Below are 26,257 nucleotides of genomic sequence, written 5' to 3' on the forward strand. Positions count from 1 at the left end.
AATATCCATAAGTGATCTGTGTTGTGAAATTCTGTTCAGTCATGTTGTTATATGTACAAGTGGCAGGGGCAACAAAATGTAGCAACGTATTCTTACTTCCTAACATTGGTATTCCTGCTCAGGGTGCCAGCCACGCCCTCCTTCAACAAGCCATTCTGCAACTGCTTGCCACCATTCTATGGCTACTGAGCATGTGCAGTCCTCATAGGGTTGACGTGAAGTTTCTTGTCCCATTGGTGTGGGCATTTTTATTTGTTGCCCCTCTGCAGAATTCAGGGTTCCCATTGAGCATGCTGCTACTTCTCTATAGGGCTTTTTTTTAGCCAGAACTCAGTTCTGGCACCTCTCAGATGGGCACCATGGCCATTATAAGAGAACAAGGGAGGCATCTGTGGGGAGTTCCGGCACCTCTTTTTCTAGAAAAATAGCACTGCTCTCCCATTTTGGGTACAACTTGGTTGGCACTCAGCACACGAGTTCTCTCTTAGAAGGAGTGACGTGAATTTGCAAAAGAAAGAAGACCTCCAAATGAGGTGCTGCAATAATTCTTTTTTTTTAAAAGCCTTTATCATCTACTTCAAATGCTTAATTTTTATTTTGAAGCTACTGTTTGAAAAAATGCTGATTTCGTTTTGTTTCCATTCACCAGTTCATCTTTCAAGGTGCAATAAAAAACACCAAAAAACACACATTTCATTCTGTCTGGTTTTGGAGGCAAGAGGCTTTGGAAACCAGCAGCGGTTGCAGGAAGTCCTACGGTGAGCAAATTTGATTTGTTGCGAGCGTGGCAGAGCTCTTTCACATCCCCTCACGCCTCCAGTCTGGCTCACTTTCTTGAGGTAACTGAAGCATTTTTACATGAGCCTCCGCAAGCCGAATTAAGAAGCTGCTGAAACGGCACCAGAAAAACAGTTTCATCTCGGCGGATCGGCTTTCTTTTCCACGATGACTATGAAGTGAAGCTACATTCCAGGCCATGTACGCAGGTAGCTTTGCAATGCTCTCCCTCTTTCTGATGCTGATGCTGGAGAATACGTGGGCACATGGTAAGATATGGCCGTATCTATCTGAATGCCAGTGAAACATGCACGAAACCTTTTTTCTAAATGTTTTCAGGTGCTAGACACAAGTGTTAAGTTCAGGCTACCTGAGCATTATATATCTCTATCAGGGCTGAAGTTTCTTCACTGAACAATTGCAGTCACCCTTCGTATATGAATTGGTGTAAAGTCTTCCATAAGAAAAAGAGTGTGGTTTCTAGACACACTTGATTCCATCACCCTCTACAGCAACGTTTCCCAAACTTGGGTCTCCAGCTGTTTGAACTAGAATTGCCACAAACCCTGACCACTGGTCCTGATGCCTTTTTTCTACTCTGCATAACAAGCAGCATAATGCTTTTTCTGGCAAGCTTTGGGGATGGACCATAAAAGTTTATTTTATTACTGACCAAACATAACAATGCTATGATTTACTCCCAGGTAGAGGATTGCACCCTAAACATTTTGACTTTACTGGTAACCTGTGTGCTTTGTCAGTGTTTTTAAGATATACAGAACCATTTTAGTATTTTCCGTACCGAGCTAAATTGAAGATGAAACCTCGGGCATTTACAAAGGTTTATGCCCTAAATAAATTTCAGAAGTTGCATTCAACATTGCACAAGAATTCTTTATTACTACAAAATCAATAAATATACATTATATAATAATAATAAAAACATTGCACAAGAAGATGGCAAGTCACAAAATGGGTCATTTCCTTCTCTTCCTTGCTCTCCCCTCATCTTCTCTGTACCCCTTCAATCCAGAGGGAACTCTACAGAACATTGTGGAACATTCCCTACATGGGGAACAGTGAGAGGGAAAGTTGCCCCAAATCAGACAGAAATTGACTAACCCGCCTTGCTCACTGGAGAAGTGGGTTTCTCGAGCAAGAGCTCCCAATCAACAATAACTGTACAACCTGTGTTTTCTGGTATATTTTCTTTTTTTTTCTCCATAATTTTATTTTATTTTCCAAAGGTACACAATATTTAATTAGCAATAACAATACAAAATAATAACAAACAAAAAACCAGAAACAGAAACAAAGGCAAAAACAAATCATACATCCACGTGGCTTCCCTCCCCCAATACTCTTCATCTCTTAATCTTTAGATTCTTATTAACATTGTGTCTTTTGGTCATCTTAAATATCCTTAATATATTACTTTTTTCTAGTTCTACTTTACAAACTTAGTCTATACATATCAACATATTATCCTTAGAAAAGTGTTTTTTCATGTAATCCTCAAAAGCATTGCCATTCTGACCTTAAATTCTGATTAGTCTGATGCCTTATGGTTGCTGTTAACTTCGCCGACTCTATCAATTCGCTTAATTTACATATCCAGTCTTCTTTGTGGGGATAATATTTCCTTTCCAGTTCCTTGCAAGTAGTAGTCTAGCTGCGGATGTGGCATATAAAAATAATCTTCTCTTATCTTGTGGGACATCCTTTCCTAAGATACCCAAGCTTCTGGTTTTTTCTCTACAGAAATTTTAAACATCATTTTTAACTTCTCGTGGATACATCACCAGAATCTTTTAAATTTTTCACAGTCCCACCATACATGGATCATAGTCCCCTCCACCTCCTCACACTTCCAGCATAGATTAGATTTTAACTAATGGTATATATTTTGGCAAGTTTGGAGGGTGTCATATATCCAGTGGCGGAGGAAGAGGAGTGCGGGGAGAGTGCACCGCCCCTGGCAGTGCGATCCCGGTGGGGTGCTATCGCAGCTGCCCCCCACCTACGCTGGGCACCATGCCCCTGCAGGCAGCGTGCCACGCCCCCAGGCGGCACACCACACCCCTGTGGGCGGTGTGCCACGCCCCCAGGATGCCCACCACGCCCCTGTGGGCGGTGCACCATGCTCCCAGGATGCGCGCCAGCCCATGGGCGGCGCCCACAGAGCCCTGCCTGCTCTCCGCCCCCCCCTACAAAACTTTTTCATTATGTTCTCTTTTATGGAATAGCAGGCGGTAAATTTTATATCCAACTTCATTTCCCACTGTATTACATGGCCGATGTCTTGGGCCCATTTGACCATTACTACTTTTATTTCTTTGTGTTTTAATTCCCATTCTAGTATCAAATCATAAGTTTTTTCGTAAGTAATTGAATCCCATGCAAAAATAGCTGCAGTTTGGAAGAACCCAAAGATTATTGGTTAGTTTTGCCCGCAACAATCTAACATGATTACCACTATGGGCAGCCTTAAAGGAAATGTCTTATGGTAAGATAATGGGTGCAGGTATCAGAGAAGAGCAAGCAGAGTGTTAGCAGGATGGAGACATTATATAATGAAAACAGGCTGATATGACTAATCCTGTTCATCCCAGTTTAAAAAACAGGAGAATGAGTGGCAATATGACAATGTAGTGCAAAGGGCAAATTAATATGGCTTGGGATACTCAGAATACAAACACCAATGCCTCTAAAGTCTAAATAAAAGAATGGTGAACATGGTACCCTTCCAAGGTTGCTGGACTACAACTCCCAACATCCCTGGTTGTTGATGAGATTGGAGGCCTAACAATGCTGGAAGGTTGCAGGTACCCACACTATAAAGCTACTCGAGAATAAGTTTAGGTTAGAGAGAAAGTTTTTAACTATTTGTGAGGGACAAGGGATACAGGGAAGTCCCTCCCACTATTAATCAGAGTGTAATATTCTGAAATCCTCTCTCTGCATTTGTCTGATAAAGTGGCTGATAAATACATTAATACTTTATTGTTTTTGATTGGTCTGGAACTCAAGGTAAAGAAGCAAAACAACTCCTGTTTTACAGGAAATGCTTTGACAGTGGCAGCTGTTGTACTGTGCAGAGGAGAGACAAATGTTTGGAAACATCTCTTAGATACCTTCACCTTACCTCCATATGTTTTTATGGTCACCGTGAGCAGACAAATGAGAGCTTGTCTTTCCTGGAACATTACTTATTTATTTAAACATTTTATAGAGCACTTTATCTTCAATGAATAATAAAATGTTAGAACATGTGAAATGGCTCTCTTTCACCATAGGCTGTTCTGCAGGTGGGTATAGTGTTGGACTAGGGGCAGGGAGACCCAGGTTCTTATCCACCCACTGGTGTCGCTCGCTGGGTGTCAGTGATCATGGGTGAGCCAGTCACTATCTCTCAGCCTAACCCTACATGAAAGCGCTGTTGCGAAGGTAAAATGGAGACAGGGAAAATCATGTATGCTGCCTTGAGCAACTTGGAGGAAAGGTAGGACACAAATGTAGCAAATAAATAAACCAGCAAATGTGTATTTCTCAAAGTACCAAAGAGAAGTGTGCCCTAGTTCTTCAGTTCCCAAGATTTAAAAGAAATCTTTTTGCATCGTTCTCTGTGTGTGTGTGTATGTGTGCACATGCCTGCGTGCCTTTCAAATTTGCAAGGGGTCTCATACCATATAATCCACATCTGAAGGGTTTGGACTGCTGGATGTTGAGGAGTCTTTGTGAATTTTAGGAAACTAGTGGCACTTTCCTTCGGGGAACAATCAACCTCATCATGAATTTTGTGTTTTGGAAGCTAAGTCTCTTGATGGCTACCAACCATGATAGCTATGCTCTGCCTTCAAGGTTGGAGATAGCAATTCCACCATTTGCTGGAAACCACAGAAGGGGAGAGTGCTCGGGTCTTGATTGTAGATTCTTCTATTCAGATATGGGGAGGGGAACAAGACTTGAGGATAATGTTGTGGTTTTCAAAACGCCTGAACTTTGTAAATCAGATCAAGTTATTGAATCGCACCGTGTCATTCCATTTACGGTCTGCCTACTTGACCCAGGCAACCAAACAGCACTCTCTTCTACCACTTTTTGTGGCAAACTGACTGCAGCCTGCTACTTCGTCTTTCCTCCTAAAACCACAGACTTACATAAACCCCACACAAGCCCTTGTTCTCAAATTTCAGCCACACACCTAGTTCCATTTCCACCTTCTGTAGCTGAAGTTGCCTTGTGCACTGGTCAGAAGGGGGTAGGTGAATCAGTTTCCTCATTTTTCCAGTCTGAAATTTAGTTCACTGCATTAGTTCATGATATGTTTTTTTTTTAAAGTCCCCATATAAATCCATCAGAATTTTGGTGCAATTTTCTCATAATATGCCCACTTTTGCCTGTGCCCGATGTGCACATTTTTGCAAAGTAAATTTCCCCAAATAGAACACGTTTTTGTGTGTTATTTTCACTGATGTATGCATTCTTATGCACACTTTGCCCTGGTATATGCAATCTTGCTCACATTATTTGACTGGAGAACTGTGCTGCAAAATTTGGAGAAAATGTTGGCTGTGTTTCAGTTTGCATGTTGTGCAAATTAGGTAGGTTCGCCTTTAAATGCAAATGGAACCAAATCTCCTCCCCCATGCCTACTGTTCCATTGACCACAGTAGGCATTGAAGAAGGCTACCATTGGTAAGGGAGCTGAAGCTGTTGGGTTTGAAGGGTGCAGGAAGTGTCCTGGTAGGCTGTGAATTCCTGGGGGTGATGGAAATTAGCTGCACCAGCTCAAAAGCTTTCAACATGATTTTGAAATGTATACTAAACAAACAAACATTATTTATACCCCACCCATCTGGCTGGGTTTCCACAGCCACTCTGGGCGGCTCCCAACAGAATATTAAAAACACGATAAAACATCAAACATTAAAAACATCCCCAAACAGGGCTGCCTTCAGATGTCTTCTAGAAGTCAGATAGTTGTTTATTTCCTTGGCATCTGATGGGAAGGTGTTCCACAGGGCGAGCGCCACTATCAAGAAGGCCCTCTGCCTGGTTCACTGTAACGTCACTTCTCGCAATGAGGGAACCGCCAGAAGGCCCTCAGAGCTGGACCTCAGTGTCCAGGCAGAATGATGGGGCTTAGCAAGAAGTAACTGACCATCCAGACTTCTGATAACAAACTTCTGATGCCAAGGTCCAGGTTATCTGAAATACCACATTGCCTTATACAAGCCTGTCCAGGCTCTGAACTCTTTGTGGAAGGTCTTTCTCTTGGTCCCACCACCCACTTGGACTGGGCCTTCATGGTGGCTGCTCCCAGACTTTGGAACTCCCTCCTTAAAGAAGTTAGACTGGCTCTGTCATTGCTGTCCTTCTGTTGGCAGGTGAAGACTTGTTCCAACAGGCTTTTGGGAACTGACTGGTTGTTTTTTTGTTTTGGTTTTTGGGTTGTTTATTTTAGGAAAGGAGTGTAGTTGGGATGTGTAGTTATTGTTTATGTTTTTAATGGATCTTTTTATAGCATTTTGATTCTGTTAGTGTTTAATTACATTTTAAATAATTGTTTTTTCTTTGTTTTTAAGCTTGTTCTGTTTTATCTTTGTAAGCTGCCATGAGTTCCAGTCTGGGGAAAAGGGATAGAAATAAATATACTAATAACAATAATAATAATAATTAAAAATATCTTTGCTGTGATTAAACCAATAACAGATGACTGATGTCAATATTTTATGTCATATTAGCCTGCCAATCAGCTCCTCTCATTTAAAGCATTGCCTGTAGAAAGGTATTATATGGATGGGAAAACCAACAAGACGCCAATGAAGTGATATTGCTAACAATGCAAAAATATATGAGGTGTGTCAGGCATAATTTCCATCCCACTTTTTTCTTCCAGGGAATGAAAACTGCACTATTTCTGTCCAAAGGGGAACCAAACACACGATAAAAGCTGGCGTTTCATTCAGTATAAAGTGCCCAGTGATGGATTGCCAAGAGAATCTTACGATAAATTGGTACAGGAACGGTGAAATTCTGCCTCAGGGACAAAGACACAATATTTCCAGGGAAGGCCATGATTTTGTTTTGCATTTTTCTCCTATTTCCAAGAATGACAGTGGACGCTATCAATGTCAAGCTACTATGGGGAAAAGCCTACTCTCAGGTCATGAAATAGAAGTCATTGTACAAGGTAAGCATCATAAGCAATTCCGAGAATGAGGGCCTTTTTCCAATTCATTGTTTGCAGCAACCGGCCTATGGGCAATCCAGTCAACCTGGTCACTTGCCTGGTGCTTATAGCCCTGCGGTCATTTGTTTGTGTTCTTATTCTGCTCAAGAAATGCACATCAACACAATCAAGGTTTCAGCTGTACATTGATTTTATTTCCTCTTCTCTAAGCACCTCTGGCATGCTGCAGGCTAACCCTTTCCTCTTATCTGTGTGCAGCACTCTTCAGTACAGTATATAAAACCAACTGTCAAAAGGCCCATCAAAGTCCCTGCCATGTTGCATGCTCTGCCTTCTCTTACAATGCTGGATCTACAAATTTTGAAATAGACGGCAATGGTCTGCACTGCTGTCCCACTTCTCCATCTCAGCATGTTTAGCCCAATGGCAGCAGTTGAGAAGGATGAAGAGAGTGATTTGAAATTGGAGATTGAAAGGATCAGCAGCAGGTGAGCTCTCCAAGGCATAAGGGAGGCTTGGAGATCCAGCTGAGCTTCAAAGGAGATGGGGGGTGTGGTTACTTGAAAATTGATCCTTTTAACATGGAGCAGGTTTCCTGAGCCTCTCTGAATCCATCTTTTCAAGTTCTGATTGTGGAGCCTGAATGGAGGGGCATGGGAAGCTTAGAAAGGCCACCCCACACTGATACTTGGAATTTCTCTCCCCTTTGGAGTAAGGCAAAGTTGGATAGGGGCACATCACACAGGAACATGCGCATGAGAAAGCCTGTAATTTTCCACCACTCCCAAACTGTCACAAGGGCATGTGCCCCCTTCCGCGCAAACACCCCCAATCCAACACTGCTCTCTTGGTCATAGAATCATAGAACCGTAGACCTGGAATGGACGACAAACTGAACTCTTTTAATGACACTGTGAACCCAGGGAGGCAGCATAATCTATACTGAAGTGTGTGACTGCTATAATAGAAGGGGCTTGTTTCCAACTGAGTTACACTCGGAGTAAACCCACTGAAATGAATAGACCTAAGTTTGTCATGTGCATTAAACCGTTTCTAATGATGTGTTTTAAATTGTTGCAACCTGCCCTGGGACTTAGTTATGAAGGGTGCATAACTCATCATCATCACCTCAAAGACCGCCTCTCCCCATATGTAGTGATCCAGACCCTGTGATCATCATCTGAGGCCCTTCTTCATGTACCTCCTATGTGAGAGTTCCAGAGGGCGGCAACACAAGAACGTGCCTTTTCTGTGGTGGCTCCTCGTTTGTGGAATGCTTTCCCCAAGGAGGCTCACCTGGCGCCTTCATTACATATCTTTAGGCACCAGGCAAAAACGGTTCTCTATAACCAGGCCCTTGGCTGATTAACATTCTATGTCCTTTTAAAAGTGTTTTGGAGAGGGGGTTATTGATTTGCTTTTGTTTTATTACGTATTTTGTGCTTTTCTTTTTATGTTGTGAACCACCCTGTGATCTTCAGATGAAGGGAAGTATAAATAATAAATAATAGTAGTATACGTAAATGCTTTGTTTGTAAGCTGTCTTGAAGGCCGTGCATGGAGAAAGGTATATCCAGTGCTTTTTTTTCCTTTAAAAATGTTTAAGGGTAGTCTCATTTTCCTACTCATTGAAATACTGCACCTCAATGAGGCCAAACTTGGATTCACAAAATGTTTAGGGGTATGCATCCCCCCAGGAAAAAAAGCACTGGGTATATCTATCTATCAAACCAAAAAGTTTGAGCCAAAGGTACTTTGCAGATAGAATGAAAACATTTACATCATATTCTCTGGCTATGGAAACTGTACATCCTTTATGGGGGAAAATTAACTAGGGAAACATAAATGAACATCTGATCTGAACACAGGAAAACATGAATTTAAGTTATGTACGATGGTCAAGGAGATAATGAAACTATAAATTATGCTGCAGCATTGTATAACATTCTCGGTTGGCCCCTTGTCTGTTGCAAAAGAAGATTCCCCATGAAATTCTCTTACCATTCAGCCATGTTTGCCTGCACTGGTATCCCAACCAGAACTCAAGGCTTTTTCCAGGGGATAGACTGTTAAGCCACTCTGTCAATTGTAGCTCTGAGAGGAAAATAGATGTCTCCTAACAACTAAAGAAGGCTGATCGCCGAAGAATTGATGCTTTTGAATTATGGTGCTGGAGGAGACTCTTGAGAGTCCCATGGACTGCAAGAAGATCAAACCTATCTATTCTGAAGGAAATCAGCCCTGAGTGCTCACTGGAAGGACAGATCCTGAAGCTGAGGCTACAATACTTTGGCCACTTCATGAGAAGAGAAGAATCCTTGGAAAAGACCTTGATGTTGGGAAAGATTGGGGGCACTAGGAGAAGGGGACAACAGAGGACGAGATGGTTGGACAGTGTTCTCAAAGCTATGAACATGAGTTTGACCAAACTGCGGGAGACAGTGGAAGACAGGAGTGCCTGGCGTGCTATGGTCCATGGGGTCACAAAGTGTCGGACACGACTAAATGACTAAACAACAACAACAACAACAACAACAACAACTCTTAGCACCCTTAACAAACGACATCTCCCAGAATTCTTTTTTGGGGGAAGTCCTGTTTGTTTAAAGTGGTATCATAGTGATTTAAATGTATAGTGTGAACGTTTGCTAAGAGTTGCTCATTTGTTCCTTGCTTTGAGGTATTTCAGTTTTCCAAATCATGATGGGGTTCATTGCAGAAAACAGTTAAACCCAAGTGCTGCCGTTACAAAATGTTCAACACACATCAAAGACATCACGGTTCCCTTATTTGCAAACAATGTATAGAGCGGTAGCCTTATCAGTCATTTGACAAAAAAATAGGCTGTCTAGTAGTGCAAAGAAGTGAAGCTTGCAGAGAGTTCAGCCCATGTTGTGACATCTAAATGACTCAAATTGGTATCTAGACTTTCTGTGTATGTAAATTCAACAAGAGGGTCACATTGCCCAGAACTTACATTTGAGCTTAAGAAATGGCCTGTATAAAATTGAAATGCTGAAACCTCAAATTCGTTCCAGCGCTCTAAGGGTTGAACTAATGTGACTTTTGACTCACATAGTTTGAACTAAATTGGACTTTTGGGATATTGTACTCTCTTTTAAAAAAACACAAAAACCTAAAAATAGTCAAAAGCGCCATGCCAACAACATCTGCATCAAAACTGAAGAAATGGGAAGTTTATCCAATTTCTCCCCCGTGATGTTTTCCTACTGAAAATTATCTCCCTGCAAAGCCGTTAATTCACCCCAATGTTGCTGTTTGATGCAAATAGTAATTTCAGGGAAGCAATGAGAGAATGGCACAGGTAAAAGGGTCAATACTCTCCCACCCTGCTACTTTTCCAACCATGATTAAACCAGCTCCCTCACCCCACCCTCATGACTGCTATTACTGTAGTTTGTTTTATAAAAGAAAGAAAAAAGAGAATCTCAAGCAAAGGATTCACAGATAAGCTTAATATCAGGTTTACTATGAGGTTGAGTTTTAAGTCTCTGTTGTTGTTGTTTAGTCGTTTAGTCGTGTCCGACTCTTCATGACCCCATGGACCATAGCACGCCAGGCACTCCTGTCTTCCACTGCCTCCCGCAGTTTGGTCAGACACATGTTGGTAGCTTCGAGAACACTGTCCAACCCTCTCGTCCTCTGTCGTCCCCTTCTCCTTGTGCCCTCCATTTCATTTTTCCCAACATCAGGGTCTTTTCCAGGAAGTCTTCTCTTCTCATGAGGTGGCCAAAGTATTGTAGCCTCAGCTTCAGGATCTGTCCTTCCAGTGAGCACTCAGGGCTGATTTCCTTAAGAATGGATAGGTTTGATCTTCTTGCAGTCCATGGGACTTTCAAGTCTCCTCCAGCACCAAAATTCAAAAGCATCAATTCTTCGGCGATCAGCCTTCTTTATAGTCCAGCTCTCACTTCTATACATCACTACTGGGAAAACCATAGCTTTAACTATACGGACCTTTGTCGGCAAGGTGATGTCTCTGCCTTTTAAGATGCTGTCTGGGTTTGTCATTGCAAGAAGCAGGTGTCTTTTAATTTCGGGACTGCTGTCACCATCTGCAGTGATCAAGGAGCCCGAGAAAGTAAAATCTCTTACTGCCTCCATTTCTTCCCCTTCTATTTGCCAGGAGGTGATGGGACCAGTGGCCATGATCTTAGTTTCTCTAAGTTATTTAAGCCCCTTCGCCACGACAAGGCAGTGATCCATGAAGGATTTCAAGTCTCTGCTTGTACTCTATAAAACTGCTTCCTTCCATGCACCCAATCATAGAACACTTGGAGTGGGGGAGGGGTGTCACATGATCCTCCTCCCAAGTATTGAAAGTGAATGGGGGCTGAGTGGGCTAGCCCACCCCCTGCTGCTGTTGTGCCCAGTGGAAATGTTCCAGTCATCCATCCTTTTGAAGTGTGTCTCTAAGTAAGAGAAAACACTGACTAGGTCATGCCTCCCCTCCTCATTGAGTTCTAAGCATGTACTGTATATTGGTATGCTTGTAGAGGCTCCAAACACAGAGATGGTGTGGCGACGGCTGCCCAGTATGCAGTTCCATGACACACCCATCCTTTAAACTGGGACTCTAATAGCAGGTTGAATGAGATATTTTGGTAACGAAAACAGCATGGGGGGGGGAGCGTGAAATTTTTCCCCTCCAGGGATCCTCCTTGCAACACTAAGGAGGAGGAAGATGATGGGTTGTGCCACCCCGGAGTGAATGTTAGTAAGAAGGCAGGCAGGAGTGAACTGGAGGAGAGCAAACTCAGATTATTGGGGCAGTGCCTCATTTGCCTCATTTCAGCATCCTCTGCCCTCCTCTACAAAAACACTGGGAATTCTGGATCCTCCTGCCTATCCTGTAGTTTGACCCTCTTTATAGCATCTCTGTCTTTCAAGATTGCATTAAGAACATTTAGAGATCATAATGTATTCTCAATGACCCTTGTGAAGCCATTATTGATCAAGCAGATTACGTCTGTTGGGAAGCATGCTGTTTTTCTTTTGAATTTTAATTGACTTTGGAATGCTCTTTCTCTTTCTGAGAATGCTTACTTTTAAACAGTGTTTAACTTCTCGTACCATATTGGTTATTTCACCCCTGTTAAGTTAACTGATGGTGAATTCTGCTTTGGTAGGGGGCTGACTGAGGGGAGATTTTAACTGCTCAGCTCAGCTCATTGTATTTGCTTAATGATTAATAATTGCATTGCTATAGTGAACTATAACATGTTGCTTTGGCATTAGGACAATAGCAAATGTAAATATTAATTATAGTAACAATAATAATAATAATAACAGATCACAATAAAATAACAGAATCTGAAAATGCTGCTGCAGAAGATAATGAAGCAGCTGGAAAGGACATGAAGCTGATTATTTATTTCCTGTCATTCCTGGGACCACTGTGCCTCTTCATTTTGAGCTGCTTGGGCCTGCTGTGCTGCATAAGGAAGCATCAAGGTGAGTTCACTCAAGATCTCTCTAGCTTCCCCCTCCTTTCCCTGGGCAGAGATATTCAGCTGTTTCACTTCTGCTACTCCAATATCTTTTCATTTCTCATATTACCAGGGCTGAACCTACCCACACAGGCAGAGTGAGGCAGTTGAGTTTGAGTGTTACAGAACTGCAGCAAATGGCTACTTCTAAATTTATTATGATTATATTTTATTCTCAGGACGAGGGTATTTGTGGGGGGTTTCTGCCTTAAGGGTCAAAATAAGTTGACCAATCTCGGGAACCACTATGTGCCTTGATTGGGGTGGGGGGAAGTAGCGCCACCCCCATTTCTGTTCTACCTCAGGATAATAATAAAAAAAGTGTATTGGGATAGCTTCCATGACTATCTTCCAGAACTCATAGTCTTGGATAAAAGCTTTTTTATTGCCTGACTTTCTTCATAAAAGCATAGCAGTTTTGGCCTATCCATAAAATTAAGTAAGGATTTCCTTGATCCCCTTTTTATGAGACAGGTCATTTTTCACAAGCTGCGTTCTTGTTTTGTACAATGAATGTGAAGAACTATCCAAATGTTGTTCCATCAATATCTGGTGTTTTTCTTTTCCTTTCCAGTGAACAGCAATAAGGGCCCATCAATCTCGCAAAGTGAAATGAATGTGGTAGGTTTCTTCATTGATGCGCCTTGTATTGAATTTCCAAGTACTTAAATGCCCATAAACCCCTTTCAGGCATTCTGTCCCTGGTGTACAGTAATCACATGAGCTGAGGCCCTAGAGAAGAGTGTGCTAGCTTTCCCGCACCTCTCTAATCATCACCCAGCTCCCTCCATGAGTTGCAAGGTGACGGTGTCAAGTCTCCTGAACCCATGGAAAATCTTGGTTCTAAAATGCACGGAGAGCCCCACAAGTACAGGAGTCTCCCTGATTCACATGAATACCACCATGAGGTGAGATTAAAGACAAGGGGTGAAGCTAGGGTGCTCATCCCTACAATCCCTGTGAGTCAAACCATTGGACCATTGAGCTCAGTATTGTCTGCACTGAGTGGCAGCAGCTCTCCAGGATTTGGGGCATGATTCTTCCCCAGTCCTACCTGGAGATGCCAAGGATTGAGGCTGGAATCTTCTATGGGCAAAGCAGGTGTTCTACCATGGAGCTACAGCTCAAATGCCTGGAGAGGGCTAACATGTTATGTTCCAACCCCTTCAAGATACATATAAAAACCTTCACCTCTTGGACTTTGTCACTTAAAGGAAGCAATTTTCATTCATGAACACAGGAAGAAAGCTCAGCCTTCAACTGAAGTGGTGTTTAGTTGTGTTTTAAGTGCTAGCCATAAGTGACATTGCACCTTACTGAACTACATGGACAAATGCCTTATGAGGAACGGCTTAGGGAGCTGGGTATGTTTAACCTGGAGAAGAGAAGGTTAAGGGGTGATATGATAGCCATGTTCAAATATATAAAAGGATGCCATATACAAGAGGGTGAAAGTTTGTTTTCTGCTGCTCCAGAGAAGCAGACATGGAACTACAAGTGGACATTCAAGCTACAAGAAAGAAGATTCCACCTAAACATTAGGAAGAACTTCCTGACAGCAAGAGCTGTTCGGCAGTGGAATTTGCTACCAAGGAGTGTGGTGGAGTCTCCTTCTTTGGAGGTCTTTAAGCAGAGGCTTGACAGTCATCTGTCAGGAATGCTTTGATGGTGTTTCCTGCTTGGCAGGGGGTTGGACTGGATGGCTCTGGCGGTCTCTTCCAACTCTATGATTCTATGAAATTCTGCCTGAATAGTGCCATGTCTCATTTGTGTCTAACTTCACATCAAAACAATACATAATCTAATGAGTGTCAACTGCGCTTCTTTTAATCCAGGTGCCTTGGATGTTATCCTGGGGTTTAAAATTTAAAAAGGCTTCTCCAACCTGCTACCCTGCTGATGCTGTTGGATTCCAACTCCCATCAGCCCCAGCAAACATGGCCCAATGCTGAGGGGTGATGGGAGTTGCAGCCCAACAAGGTCATAGAATCATAGAGTTGGAAGAGACCACAAGGGCCATCCAGTCCAACCCCCTACCAAGCAGGAAACACCATCAAAGGTCTGGAGGGCCCTGTGATTTTTATGAAGGCTTGAAAAGTGGCATCTTTCTTGATGTTTGAGGTGTCCACGTCTGACATGGTTGCCGTCTTTGCCCCTAGCTAGATATGTATTTAAGATACTGTACTCTCTCATGAATCTATTGTACTCTCGTTTTCCCCGCAGCTTAATAGCAATGCAGATGCCCAATGCAGCAATGTCTCCCATACGATACCTGCACTTCATCAAGCTGCTGAGCCTTATGTGCTGCAATTTCCAGATAATGACCCCATCTACGGCAATCAGTGCAATTGCTGGAATGCCACCAGGGCACCACCCAAGCCTACATGTGATGAATGTGTCTCCAATACCCAGCAACTCTTACCTCAAAAGAAGGAAGCCCTTATTTATGCAACACTGAGCTATGGGGAACCTGTTCAGAGACATGAGCATTCTGCTGAGACAGAGTTTACAGAATATGCTGCCATTGGGCTGAATCACTAAATGTGGACAACCGCTCATTGTTTAGCATAATATAGCTTCTTCCACTGTGACTCTGCAAGCTTTCTCACCAGCTCCACTCTGATCATTGCTTAGTGCATGGGTATTGCACCATCTATTCCCACTAGGAGCATGTGTTTATTCATAGATGCTATTTATTATTTTGGGGTTGTTAAAATGACTCTCATGCTGATGTTATCTATTCTGTTTTCATAAGCTGCTCTGCAAGTCCTAGTTTCCAGAAACCTTGATCTAATCCAGGCACCCCCAAACTTCAGCCCTCCAGATGTTTTGGACTACAATTCCCATCATCCCTGACTACTGGTCCTCTTAGCTAGGGATCATGGGAGCTGTAGGCCAAAACATCAGGAGGGCCACAGTTTGGGGATGCCTGATCTAATCAAACCACATTATGGTTGGTTGCATAAGCAGCCTAGCGCTTTATTACTAAATCCCTTCAGCAAAGAGGGACAAATCATGTAAGCAAATCACCATCACTACCTAGCTTCCCATAGAATTGGGTGGTTTAGGAATACTACAACAAAAAGAAAAATTCTGAGAAATTGCCACTTTTGTCAACTTTAGTTTGCACTTCCAGTTTACTAAAAGACTGCAGGAGATAAGAGGCCCATCCAGACTTGCATTTCCCCCGCTGCTTTCCCCCAGTAAAACCCAATCTTTACCAGTGAATCGAAGCAATAAGGTTTTCTCTGAATTGATGTTTGTTCTGAATTAGCACTAAAGAGCAGGTTTTCCAGGGGAAAGTGGCAGAACAAAGATAAAACTGCTTGGACTCATGCCAGGAGAAGCTTTCGAGGCATGGACAGGCAGAAGTGAGAACATGCCCTCTCAGAGCACTTCAAAATAGTTGCTATTTTCAGGTGGGATTCAACCACATGCCAACAAATTCAGGTCATGCAGTTAAAATGATTTGGAGCTTTTGCATAACAAACTCCCTTCCCCCAACAGACTGGACTTTTTGCAATAAGGAAAGCGACAGGGAAATGCACTGGAAAGTGTCCTTTGACATAACGTCATCAAACTCCCTCGCAAATGACAATAAATGCTCATTCGATAGCCAGTGTCATCTAATCTCCCTGCCAACAAGTCAGGATGAATGCCCAATAATCTGGTCATCTGGAAGTGTGTTCAGTGAGTAGAATGAATGTATACATTTTCTACTGACTGAAAGGCAAATTAGCAAAACTTTAATCATGTATTTCATTGATCTCATCTACAACTAGTGATATCCCAAGTCAGGGTATTAAGCAAAAGAATTTTGAGGCTAAATGAACCAATTACTGTATAGATTATAGTAATTGTCTCCACTAGGAATGAACTGGAAAAGGAACTAGATGTGTACAATAAATTATGGTTGATAGATAAATGATTGCTACTCACTGGCACTGCAGATGCTGAAATGGATGCCAGCATAGCCCACAAACTGGTTTAAAAGGCGGTGGGGTGAGCAAATTCATGGAGGTTAGAGCTATCAAATGTTCCCAGTGGCTATATGTGTTCCTTTCATGCTCAGCGTTCATAAGTCTTTGAATACAAGCTGCTGAGGAACAAAAGCAGGATAGCACTCATATATTAAGCTTGTAGACATCTCCAGGGACATCTCATTGGCCACTGTAACAAACTAGGATTCTAGACTTGGTCTTTGATCTGAACCAGCAGGAACCTTCTTATGTTCTCTTTGCTTATTTAATAATGGCATCCCCTGCCTGTTTGATCCAATGTCCATGTAGGGTGGCCATATGAAGGAGATGGCAGTTTGTGTAGAAAAGGGAATTGCAGTAGGCTTCACTTTCCAAGAGGAGCCCTCTGTGCTTCTTCATTTAGCCAGCACATGTTCAAAGCAACCCAAGGAACCAACCATCAATAATTAGAAAGCTGAGTGAGATAACATCAAGAAGTGGGATCGTAAAACCAGCAGCATAAGTCAAGCAGGGGTAAATAAAATGGTGCTTAGCTGGAGCACAAAGGGGGGCAGTATAGGTGACTCTGGGAAGGACATTGCATGGACAGGCGGAGTCCCCCCAACCCCAGGCGACCCCCGAGAGGAATAATGACTCAAGACAACATGCTATGGGATTAAAATTGGCCACAACTTTATTAAATTTCAGATGTAGGGAGACCTGGGATCTGGGAGGCTGTTTGCGACCACGCAAAAGGCACCCACCATTTGATGTCGGGAGCGGTCATTTCCCTTGAATAGGTCCAGTACCCAGTTGCCACCTGCCTAATTTCCGGCAGATTACTGAAGCAGAAGGATGTCAGTACATGAAACTCTTCTTTGACATACTTGAATAGTGGGATAAAAAGGAAAAATCAAGATCATTTCAGAACACTTTCAGCTAAAAGTGCCCACAGTGTCTCTCAGGAACTAGAAGAACCCAAAGATCTGAAGTATTGGCTTAATGAACACGTTGCTCCCCTTTTGATATGAAAGAAACAATATGTGAGAAAAACAGGAAGCGCTTTAGCATCTCGCCACCAAGCAGACTGACTGCAGAGGAAAGAGTGCTGTGCATAGATAAGAGCGGGTTCATGACGTTGACAAAAGGATATGAAAGTGCATGCAGCTCAGATCAGATATAATTTTGGGTGGAAAAAATGAAAAATGATAAGGCAATGTATGATTGTGATGGTGGCTTCCTCCTGGGGGAAGAATATATATATGTATATATTTACGCCATTCATATTCAGTGACGTCTAAAAGGTCAGCCATGCCGGCATTGTAACTTGCAGTCACTTCAAAGGCATAGGTGCTAAGAGGTGCATGGATGAGTTGACAGGTAAACATAAGATAGAATGACAAAATATCAGTGAGTCCCCCAAATGTTAAGTGCGCAGGATTGAGCCAAATATTTATTTATTTACCCATTTACTGATTAATTGCATTTCTGTATCTTTCTCCAAGGAGATCAGGAGGTAGGTTCAGTTGAGGGATAATGACTGACCCCAAGTCACCCACTGATCTCATTGGTTTCCTAGCTGTGTAGCCTTGCTCCCTAGTGTTGACACAAAGCCATGTCAGATGTAGGCACTTAGAAGTCCTCCATGCAAGGGCGGATTCTGATTGGCCCAGCATCCCCTGTACATGAAGGAGCTGTACATAGAACATTGGCATATCAGTAAGCAGCCTTCAGAAAGCTCCTAAATGCACAGTCCATGTGGGATGTGGGCAATGCATGTTAGTAACTGGGGAAGGACTTGTGGTGCAACCCACCCATGAATTTTTGCAACACACAAGGGTGTTTGAATGAACTCCCCTGTAGACACCACACCTCTCTTGTTCTTTCTTCACAAACTTAACTGTGGGTGTATTACTTCAACTCATGATTTATGTGCCACAGGTGAGGCATATGTCTGTCCCCCCAAGCCCAAATGTTGTAATAATGATTTTAGATACTTTTTAAGGAGCTTGGAATCTTGCCTGGCTTTGGTTTCGAGCATCTACATTTTCTGTTTTCATTGTATTTTTTATTCTAGTTTCGTATTTTGCTTTGTTTTTAATTTATTGATGAATTGTTATTTCTTGAGATTGAAAAAAAACAAGATAGATATTTATGTATGTGAACATGGATTCTTTATTTTTAAATTGCCCCCCCCCAATATTGATGACTCATTACCATTTAGGATTAAAGAGTGGGATGGAAATGTAGGTCTTAAATGCATGGAATTTTACTAAATTCGTCTAAATTTGCATGTGTGCATGGAGTTGTAGTCTATTAATTATATTTGTGGGCATCAGTGTGTGGGTAAAGACAATATTTCTGGAGCATCTAAAGGATTCTTTGTTTTGAGGTTGTTGCATGCATGTGGTGTTGCAGGCCTCATCATTTAAAAGAAGAGGAATTCCTTGTGTGTATCAAGAAAAGGTGAGTGCCTCTTTTTATGACTGAGCTTCTAATCTGTCCTTTTAATAGGCACTTATATTTTAAAAATGTTCATATATGCTATTCAGTAAATCAGGGGCACCTGCATATTTCATTAAAAAAAAATCCCTTGAATCTAGCAAATTAAACGATTGAAGTCCTAAAAGAAACAAATCCCTTCACATTTATAGATAGAAAGATGATAGATAGATAGATGCACACACTTTGCTTAGTTGACCTAATCAGTCTTTTCTACAGAGATGAACTTTCAGAATCTTCCTGAGGTTGTTTTTTTTTAAAAGAACACCAAAACTGTGGTATCATCTGAAACCAAAAGGTGGCTTGAATGACTCTTTGCAAACCACCTGTGAATAAGCAGACTTATCGTTATAGACGATTTCACCCCCCAAGGAACATATTAGTGGTGTTTTGGTGGTGCTTTTGAGGCAGAGCATTTTTATCTTGATGATGGCGGTGAAGGTTTTCATGAGTGGCTGTTGTATCCTTTCCTTCTTGTACTCTGCTAGTAGCATTACTTAGTAGCAGCAGCAGGGACAAACCCTGCCAGTTTATGAAAATTCCACTGTTTTGTCTTTGGGACCAGCCTGAAGTATTGGCAACGCATCCATCATATGTTAGGTGGGGGATCCCCAGATAAATGCAGTTTTCCAGTGCAACACAAGGTGTTTAAATTAGGTTCTTTAATGAAAAGGCATTTTTGGGGGGGGGAGAGAGACTGCCCCAAAAGATTTTTTGGGGGTGGGACAGTGGCAGGCTACCAGAAGCAGCTCCCCCATTTCATTTAAAACATGGGTTTGCTAGTGCTGCAGCAACAAAATAGTGTTCGTGACAGCAGAGTCCCCATCATCAGTTTCCCCCCACCCCACAATGCACCCTGGAATTACATTATGTTGTGACATAGTACTTTCCAATAGAGCTTTTTTTTGGGGGGGGGAGTAGCCAACACCAGGAGTGGCTGCCAATTAGGGATGCAAGGTGACATCGTTTTCCATTCTGCTGTGCATTTCGTATTACTGCAGTTTGTATTCTGCAAAAAAAAAAAAAAAAAACACCAAACCCCCCCCCCTCAACCCTACATTATTCGTCTTGCTATCTGTGGTGGCAAAATTGCATAATTTATGTAACATACATACAGGTGGCAAACGTTTTGTGCAGGGTTTTGTTCCTGGGCAGCGTGTGCATAAGCCTTACTTCTGTCCCTCCTGAAATTCTTTTTATTTTATTTTATTTTTTATTAAAATCATTTATTAGTTTTTATACATATTTTCCAGCAGAAGAGCCTTTTAAACATCATTTCGAAATTTTTGGTTATCACAGCCTGAGTCTTCCTTCAACCTCAACTGATGCTTTTCTAAAGTCTTTCAAATTTTGTTACTATAGTTATTGCTCTAAGCTCAAATTTCCAGTACATCTATTCTTAATTCTCTTCACAATAATTTATAAATTACTCCTTACAAAACTTCTTTTAACCCTACAAGTGATGTCAATTGAATTGTCCCTACTGAAATTCATTTTGTTAGCTTTGGCCCAGTTCTCCAATCCGTTCAGGTCATCTTGAATCCTGATTCTGCCTTGTGCAGCATGAGCTACCCCTCCCAGTTTGGGGTCATCTACAAATTTCAGGTTTTTCACCGTGACGAATCGTTTGCTTTTTGGAGGTGTTGTTAATACTGGTGACCACTAGATGGCTGTAGATTAGGCAGTAGCACTGATCTGGTTAGAAGAAATCTATGACAAGCTTCTTCTTTAAAAAAAAAAACCCCAAAAGGACACTGTTCAATTCACCAACCACCCTGTTCCTCTATGTGTGTTGCTGTTTGTAGCATGTCAGTTGTTGCTCAATTTCAGCTGATTGCCTACCCTGCTCTCAGTTTTTGAGATGCCCATAATTACTAGATCTGCTTTCTTAAGCACATATTAAGAGTACCAGAAGGCAGAATCCTGAACACATCACCACATTATTTTTATTGCATATATATATATATATATATATATATATATATATATATATATATATATAGGGGGGGGGTATTACGCTTTATAACTTCCAAGGACCTCAGTGTGACCTACATGGTCCTCCCCTCCTCTTAGCCACATACCATATTAGCCTGAATATAAGCCCCACTTTCTCCAAATTGCTACCATGAAAAGTTAAAGTGCAGTTTATATTCTCAACCTTACGGTATGCAGCCAGGAGCGCGGGGCAAACAGCGCCAGGAGCGCGGCAAAGCGACGCCCACCCCATGCGTAATCCCCCGTCCTCTCCCCCAATGCCGTGAAGGGAAAGAGCGAGGAAGGGGAAAGGCCGCCAGCAATGCAGTGGGCTCCCCCCCCGCAAGTATGCTGTCAGGAGCAGCAAGGAAGGGAGCAGCTTATATTCAGGTATTTTTTCTTTTTATTTCCCCCCTCCCCTCCAATTTTAAAGGTGCAGCTTATATTCGGGCCAATACGGTAATAACCTTGCAAGTTATGTTAGATGGAGGTTCAGATGCCCCTCTCCATACTCTGAAGCAATGTCTGAAGGGGGAACCACATGGGTTTTAACCGCCTTCAGTACCAATCTGTGCAGGGGCCATGCCATCACACTCATGTACAGCCTTACAGAATCATAAATTTGGAAGGGACCCTGGGAGTCATTTAATGCAACCCCCTGCAATGCAGGAATCTTGCCCACAGCCATCCCTGGGTGGTCTCAAACCACCAACCTTCTGGTTAACAGCCAGACACACTGACCCATTACACTACAGCATATGAAGGGACTCTATGTCTGTACTTATGGCTTCAGATGAGAAGGCATACTCTGCTGGGGAACTGAAGCACTGGCCACTTTCTTCACTGCTATTCCTCCATTTTAATCCCACCCTAGACCAATGCAGTGGCCCTTGGTTGGACAGGAGAAGTGAGAGGTGGCAGTACCTCTCGGGTTACAAACGCTTCAGGTTACAAACGCTTCAGGTTACAAACTCCGCTAACCCAGAAATAGTACCTCAGATAGTACCTCAACTTTGCTTCAGGATAGTACCTCAACTTTGCTTCAGGATGAGAACAGAAATTGTGTTCCGGAGGCGCGGCGGCAGCAGGAGGCCTCATTAGCTAAAGTGGTGCTTCAGGTTAAGAACAGTTTCAGGTTAAGAACGGACCTCCAGAACGAATTAAGTTCTTAACCAGAGGTACCACTGTAGATGTGGTTGCTGGCTTGATAATGTGGCATTTGTGGAAGTTTGTGTGAAGTGCATCAGGGTGGGAACCTTTTCAGCCATTGTCCCTCATCTCCTCTAGCCAATGTTCTAGGGGCCACATCCAATGGGTGAGGCCAGAGGCAAAAGGGCTGATCAACAAATAAGAATTTTACTGTCATGCAGTGGACAAGTTTCTACTCACTCACAAACCCTTCTTTGTCTTCCATCCAGACAAGGAGGGAGAATTACCTGAATTCACAGACATATTCCAGCCAGCCGAAAACACTGAAGGAGGGTGGAAAGGAGGGTGAGGGATGTGGTGAGGGATGGTGTGTGCCTTGGGAAGAATCTAGAAGGCCATTTAGAGGCCTGAGGTTCTCCGTCTGTAGTCTACATCCAGCCCTGCCTGGTAATCAAATGTGGTTGCTAACAGAGGAACCAAAGAAGGTGGTTGGATTTTGTTACTGCCCTTCCAGTCAGGGAATCCATAATAGCAGAGATGAGAGCAAGTACATACTCAGGTACATACTCAGGAGCACTATTGGGTAAGGGGCCAAACTCACCCAAGAAGGATGGGCATGCTGCTAGAGCATAGCTGGGGAACCTGTGGCCCTCCAGATGTTGGTGGACTCCAAGTCCCACCAACCCCAACCAGGATGGGCCACTGGTCAGGAAAGGTGGGAGTTATAGTCTAGCAACATCTGGAGGGCCAAAGGTTCCCCCGTCTCATGCTAGAGCTGGACAAAATGTTTCCCTCTTCTAAACTAGCTATTATATGTTCACAATTAGATTTGAGGCAATAAGGGTCTGTTTGTTTGTTCAACGGACTTGCTGGATCTACATTTCCCACATTCAGTGCCAACATAATCCAAAAAGCTCTCAATTTTTCCATGACAGATAACAAAAAAAAATTCAACCAAGCAGATAAAAAATAAAAATACAAAGCTAAAATCCCCAGAGATTTTAACTATATAGGGACCTGCACTTTTAATGCCCGGCCCCACACAATTACTCATCAGTATTTCCTTTGACACTTATCAAATATTTTCCACATTTCAAAGCAATAATGAACCTAGAAATCCAAGAATGTTTTTTTTTTTCAGAAAAGCCCATGAGAGCTTGCTTTTAATATTGAACTTGAATGTGTTGTTAATAAATTTAACAATGCCTAATAGATTCTCATAGTTTTATTCTTCATACTTCCACACAGGCAAAGCACGCACAAATACATACTTCCTCTTCTTCTTTCGTGATCACTTGTAGCCGAGTAAGATTGTTTTCCAAAACATGGTTTTAGCAGTGACTGTGGAAGTGACTGTGGAGGCCAATTCTGGATCCACACATCCTTCCACAGTGGGGACATAGGCAGGCCTGGCTCTAGGGGTAGCCTCGGTGGTGTGGGGCGCCAGGGTGCCGGGCTGGCAGGAGGGCGCTGCGTGGCAAAGTCACACGGAAGCCATGCTGTGCGCTGTGCCTGCCCACCAGGGCGGGGGCGCCGGAGCGATCTCCGCACCACGGCACCAGGGTGCCCGAACGGCTTGAGACGGCCCTGGACATAGGTTTCTGGGCAGGAGTCGATCATGGTGAGGGTTTGCCAAGCATGCCTTCCTATTGACACATTTCTCCCTTTTGTCCTGAGTTTGAGCATCTTCAAAGCCCATGACACCTTTGGGATTTCTTTTTTTTTTTAATATATTTTTTATTAATCTTTTATCAACAAAACATACAAAATACAAAAAACATCAAAATACAAAATACAAAAATACAAAAATCAAACAACATATAACAGAAAAATATATCATTTCTCATCCATTTTAATAATCATTGTCTTCAGGCTTCCCCAATTCCCTACTATCTGATTTTCATTTTTATAAACTTCTATAGCAGTATCTAAATCATCTTTCTTACCCATCATGTAATCCCTTTAAAAACTTCAAAAGTAATTCATCTTCATATCATCTACCCTAATTTCAAACTTTTAATCTTCTATTATTTCCCTAATGCCTTAACCTCTTTATTTTCCTGGATATTCAAACTCTAATTATCAAATACATTCCCTATATACATTTTAAATTTCTTCCAGTCTTTAAAAACTTTGTCATTTGTCTGGTCCCGGAGTCTTCCTGTCAATTCTGCCAATTCCATATAGTCCATCATTTTCATTTGCCATTCCTGCTTCGAAGGCAATTCCTCTTTTTTCCAATATTTTGCTATTAAAATCCTAGCAGCTGTGGTGGCATACATGAACAGATTAACATCGTCCTTGGGAATTTCTTCCCCAATTATTCCAAGCAAAAAGGCTTCCGGTTTTTTCAAAAATGTGTTTTTAAACATCTTTTTCAATTCATTATAAATCATTTCCCAGAAGCCTTTTATCTTAGGGCATGTCCACCACATATGGTAGAATGAGCCAACATCCTGCTTACATTTCCAACATTTATTGTCGCTTTTGTGGTACATTTTAGCTAACTTGACCGGCGTCAGGTACCATCTATACAGACACCTTTGGGATTTCTGTGAGTTAGGCCACAATCCTCATCTGAGAGTAATCCCCATTGAACTTAATGGCCATGCCTTCTGAATAGATGTACAGGATTGTATTGTGGAGTATGCAAAACAACTGTTTAAAAAGTCAGCCATGAAAACACAGCTGTAACTTTAAACTGCTGTGCATGAACTGGAGGGCACCCTTCTGAAATCTGATATATTGATTCATTCCATTGCTGGAAGGGGGAGGATTTTTCCCATGACTTCCTAGCCTTCTAAAAATGGAAATGGCAATGCTTGCGAAGACAAATCCAAAAGATTGGAAACACCCGTTTTAGGGTTTTGGAAATAAACCTCCTATTACCGATTTACAGTTTGATCTCCTAATTCCAAATAATAAGCCAATTTTTATTTTCTCAAATCCATGCCCTATGCAGACTTATTTACTTGGAGTAAGTCTTATTAACTTTAGTGGTAATTGCTTTTGAATAAACATGTGAGGGAGTGAGATACATAGCAACTTCTGAAAAGGAGCCAAAACGAGTGCAAATCTCCCATGAACTTTCACAGCTGGATTCACTGTGAAGAACTTTGGGGAAAACTCTCCATTCTCAGTTGGAAGAAAGCAATCTGGAGGGTGTAAACTTGCATGTGGGAACAAAAGGTTTATTAAGAGTGTTGGTGTTTCATTGTTAAACTTTGTGCAACCAGTGGATGACCTCACAAAAGAGGCACAACAGTTATGTCAAAAGGGTAGCATTTAAGAACCATTTTTATAGGTGTAAACAGTACCTTTTTTCTGGGGGGATGCAGGGGGATGCATACCCCTAAACATTTTGTGAATCTAAGGGGAGAAGAAACTAAAAATTTATTTAAAAAATAGTTTCTTCTCTAGCACGGTGAATCGTCAGTTCCATTGGAACCCCTGATGTCCATTTACTGTCTTTATTTTTCCTGATTTGAACTATAAAATGGTGGTCTTCTTGAGTCAAAATGAGAGTACATCTATACATTTTTAAATAAAAAAAGCACTGGGTGTAAATAAATAGGGAAGAAGCAATTCTGTGATGCAGTTGTTCTATGTGCTTTGACAGAACTGTCTGTGTGCCAGGAGAATGAATGAATGAATGAATGAATTATACAAATCCAAGGGTTACAGGAGCCCAGAGGACCATCTACATGGCTCCCTAGTTATCTAGAATCTTTGGATAGCATTCAGTGTAGAGCCAAGTTAAAGTCTCTTAGTGGTACACTTGTACTGGTGGCAAAAGGTTTTGTTATTAGAAACTTCTGTTTGGGAATGTGGCTCAGGAAGGACAAGTGGGAAACTGCAGTAGTGTAGAGTTTTACTGCTCGGGATTCCAAACAACCAACTATGCTCTCTTCCTGAACAAGTGTCCATTTTCCTCCCCCTCCAACAAGTATCAGTCAGCTAGCATTGTGGGTTTGCTGAGCCCACTCAGTCAGTGTTCACTGGGCTTCTTTTGCCACTCCACCCCTTAGAGGTTTCCCCCTGAATATTTATTTTTAGTGCCCCTAAGCCTGCTGATTCCCACCTGTTGTGAGTAGTTTGTGGTGTTTCAGATAATGAATTCACCATGATTGTGTTCATTCGCCTGTGGAATGCCTAAACTACTACCCTGTAACTAAACCAGCCATAGTTAG

At 42.2% G+C, this 26,257-nt stretch overlaps 1 protein-coding gene across 1 annotated transcript; it reads left to right on the top strand.

Moving 5' to 3' along the window:
• The first annotated feature begins 649 nt into the window (after positions 1-649).
• Positions 650-16,408, top strand: BTLA (B and T lymphocyte associated). The gene is made up of 5 exons (XM_035115485.3): positions 650-1,046; positions 6,680-6,973; positions 12,305-12,448; positions 13,058-13,104; positions 14,707-16,408. Exons 1-5 carry the CDS (start codon positions 977-979, stop codon positions 15,022-15,024), a joined length of 873 nt encoding a protein of 290 aa, XP_034971376.3. The 5' UTR covers positions 650-976; the 3' UTR covers positions 15,025-16,408.
• Positions 16,409-26,257: the final 9,849 nt, after the last annotated feature.

Source organism: Zootoca vivipara, chromosome 4, assembly GCF_965207765.1.
Source record: "Zootoca vivipara chromosome 4, rZooViv2.hap1.1, whole genome shotgun sequence".
Taxonomy (NCBI): Eukaryota; Metazoa; Chordata; class Lepidosauria; order Squamata; family Lacertidae; genus Zootoca; species Zootoca vivipara.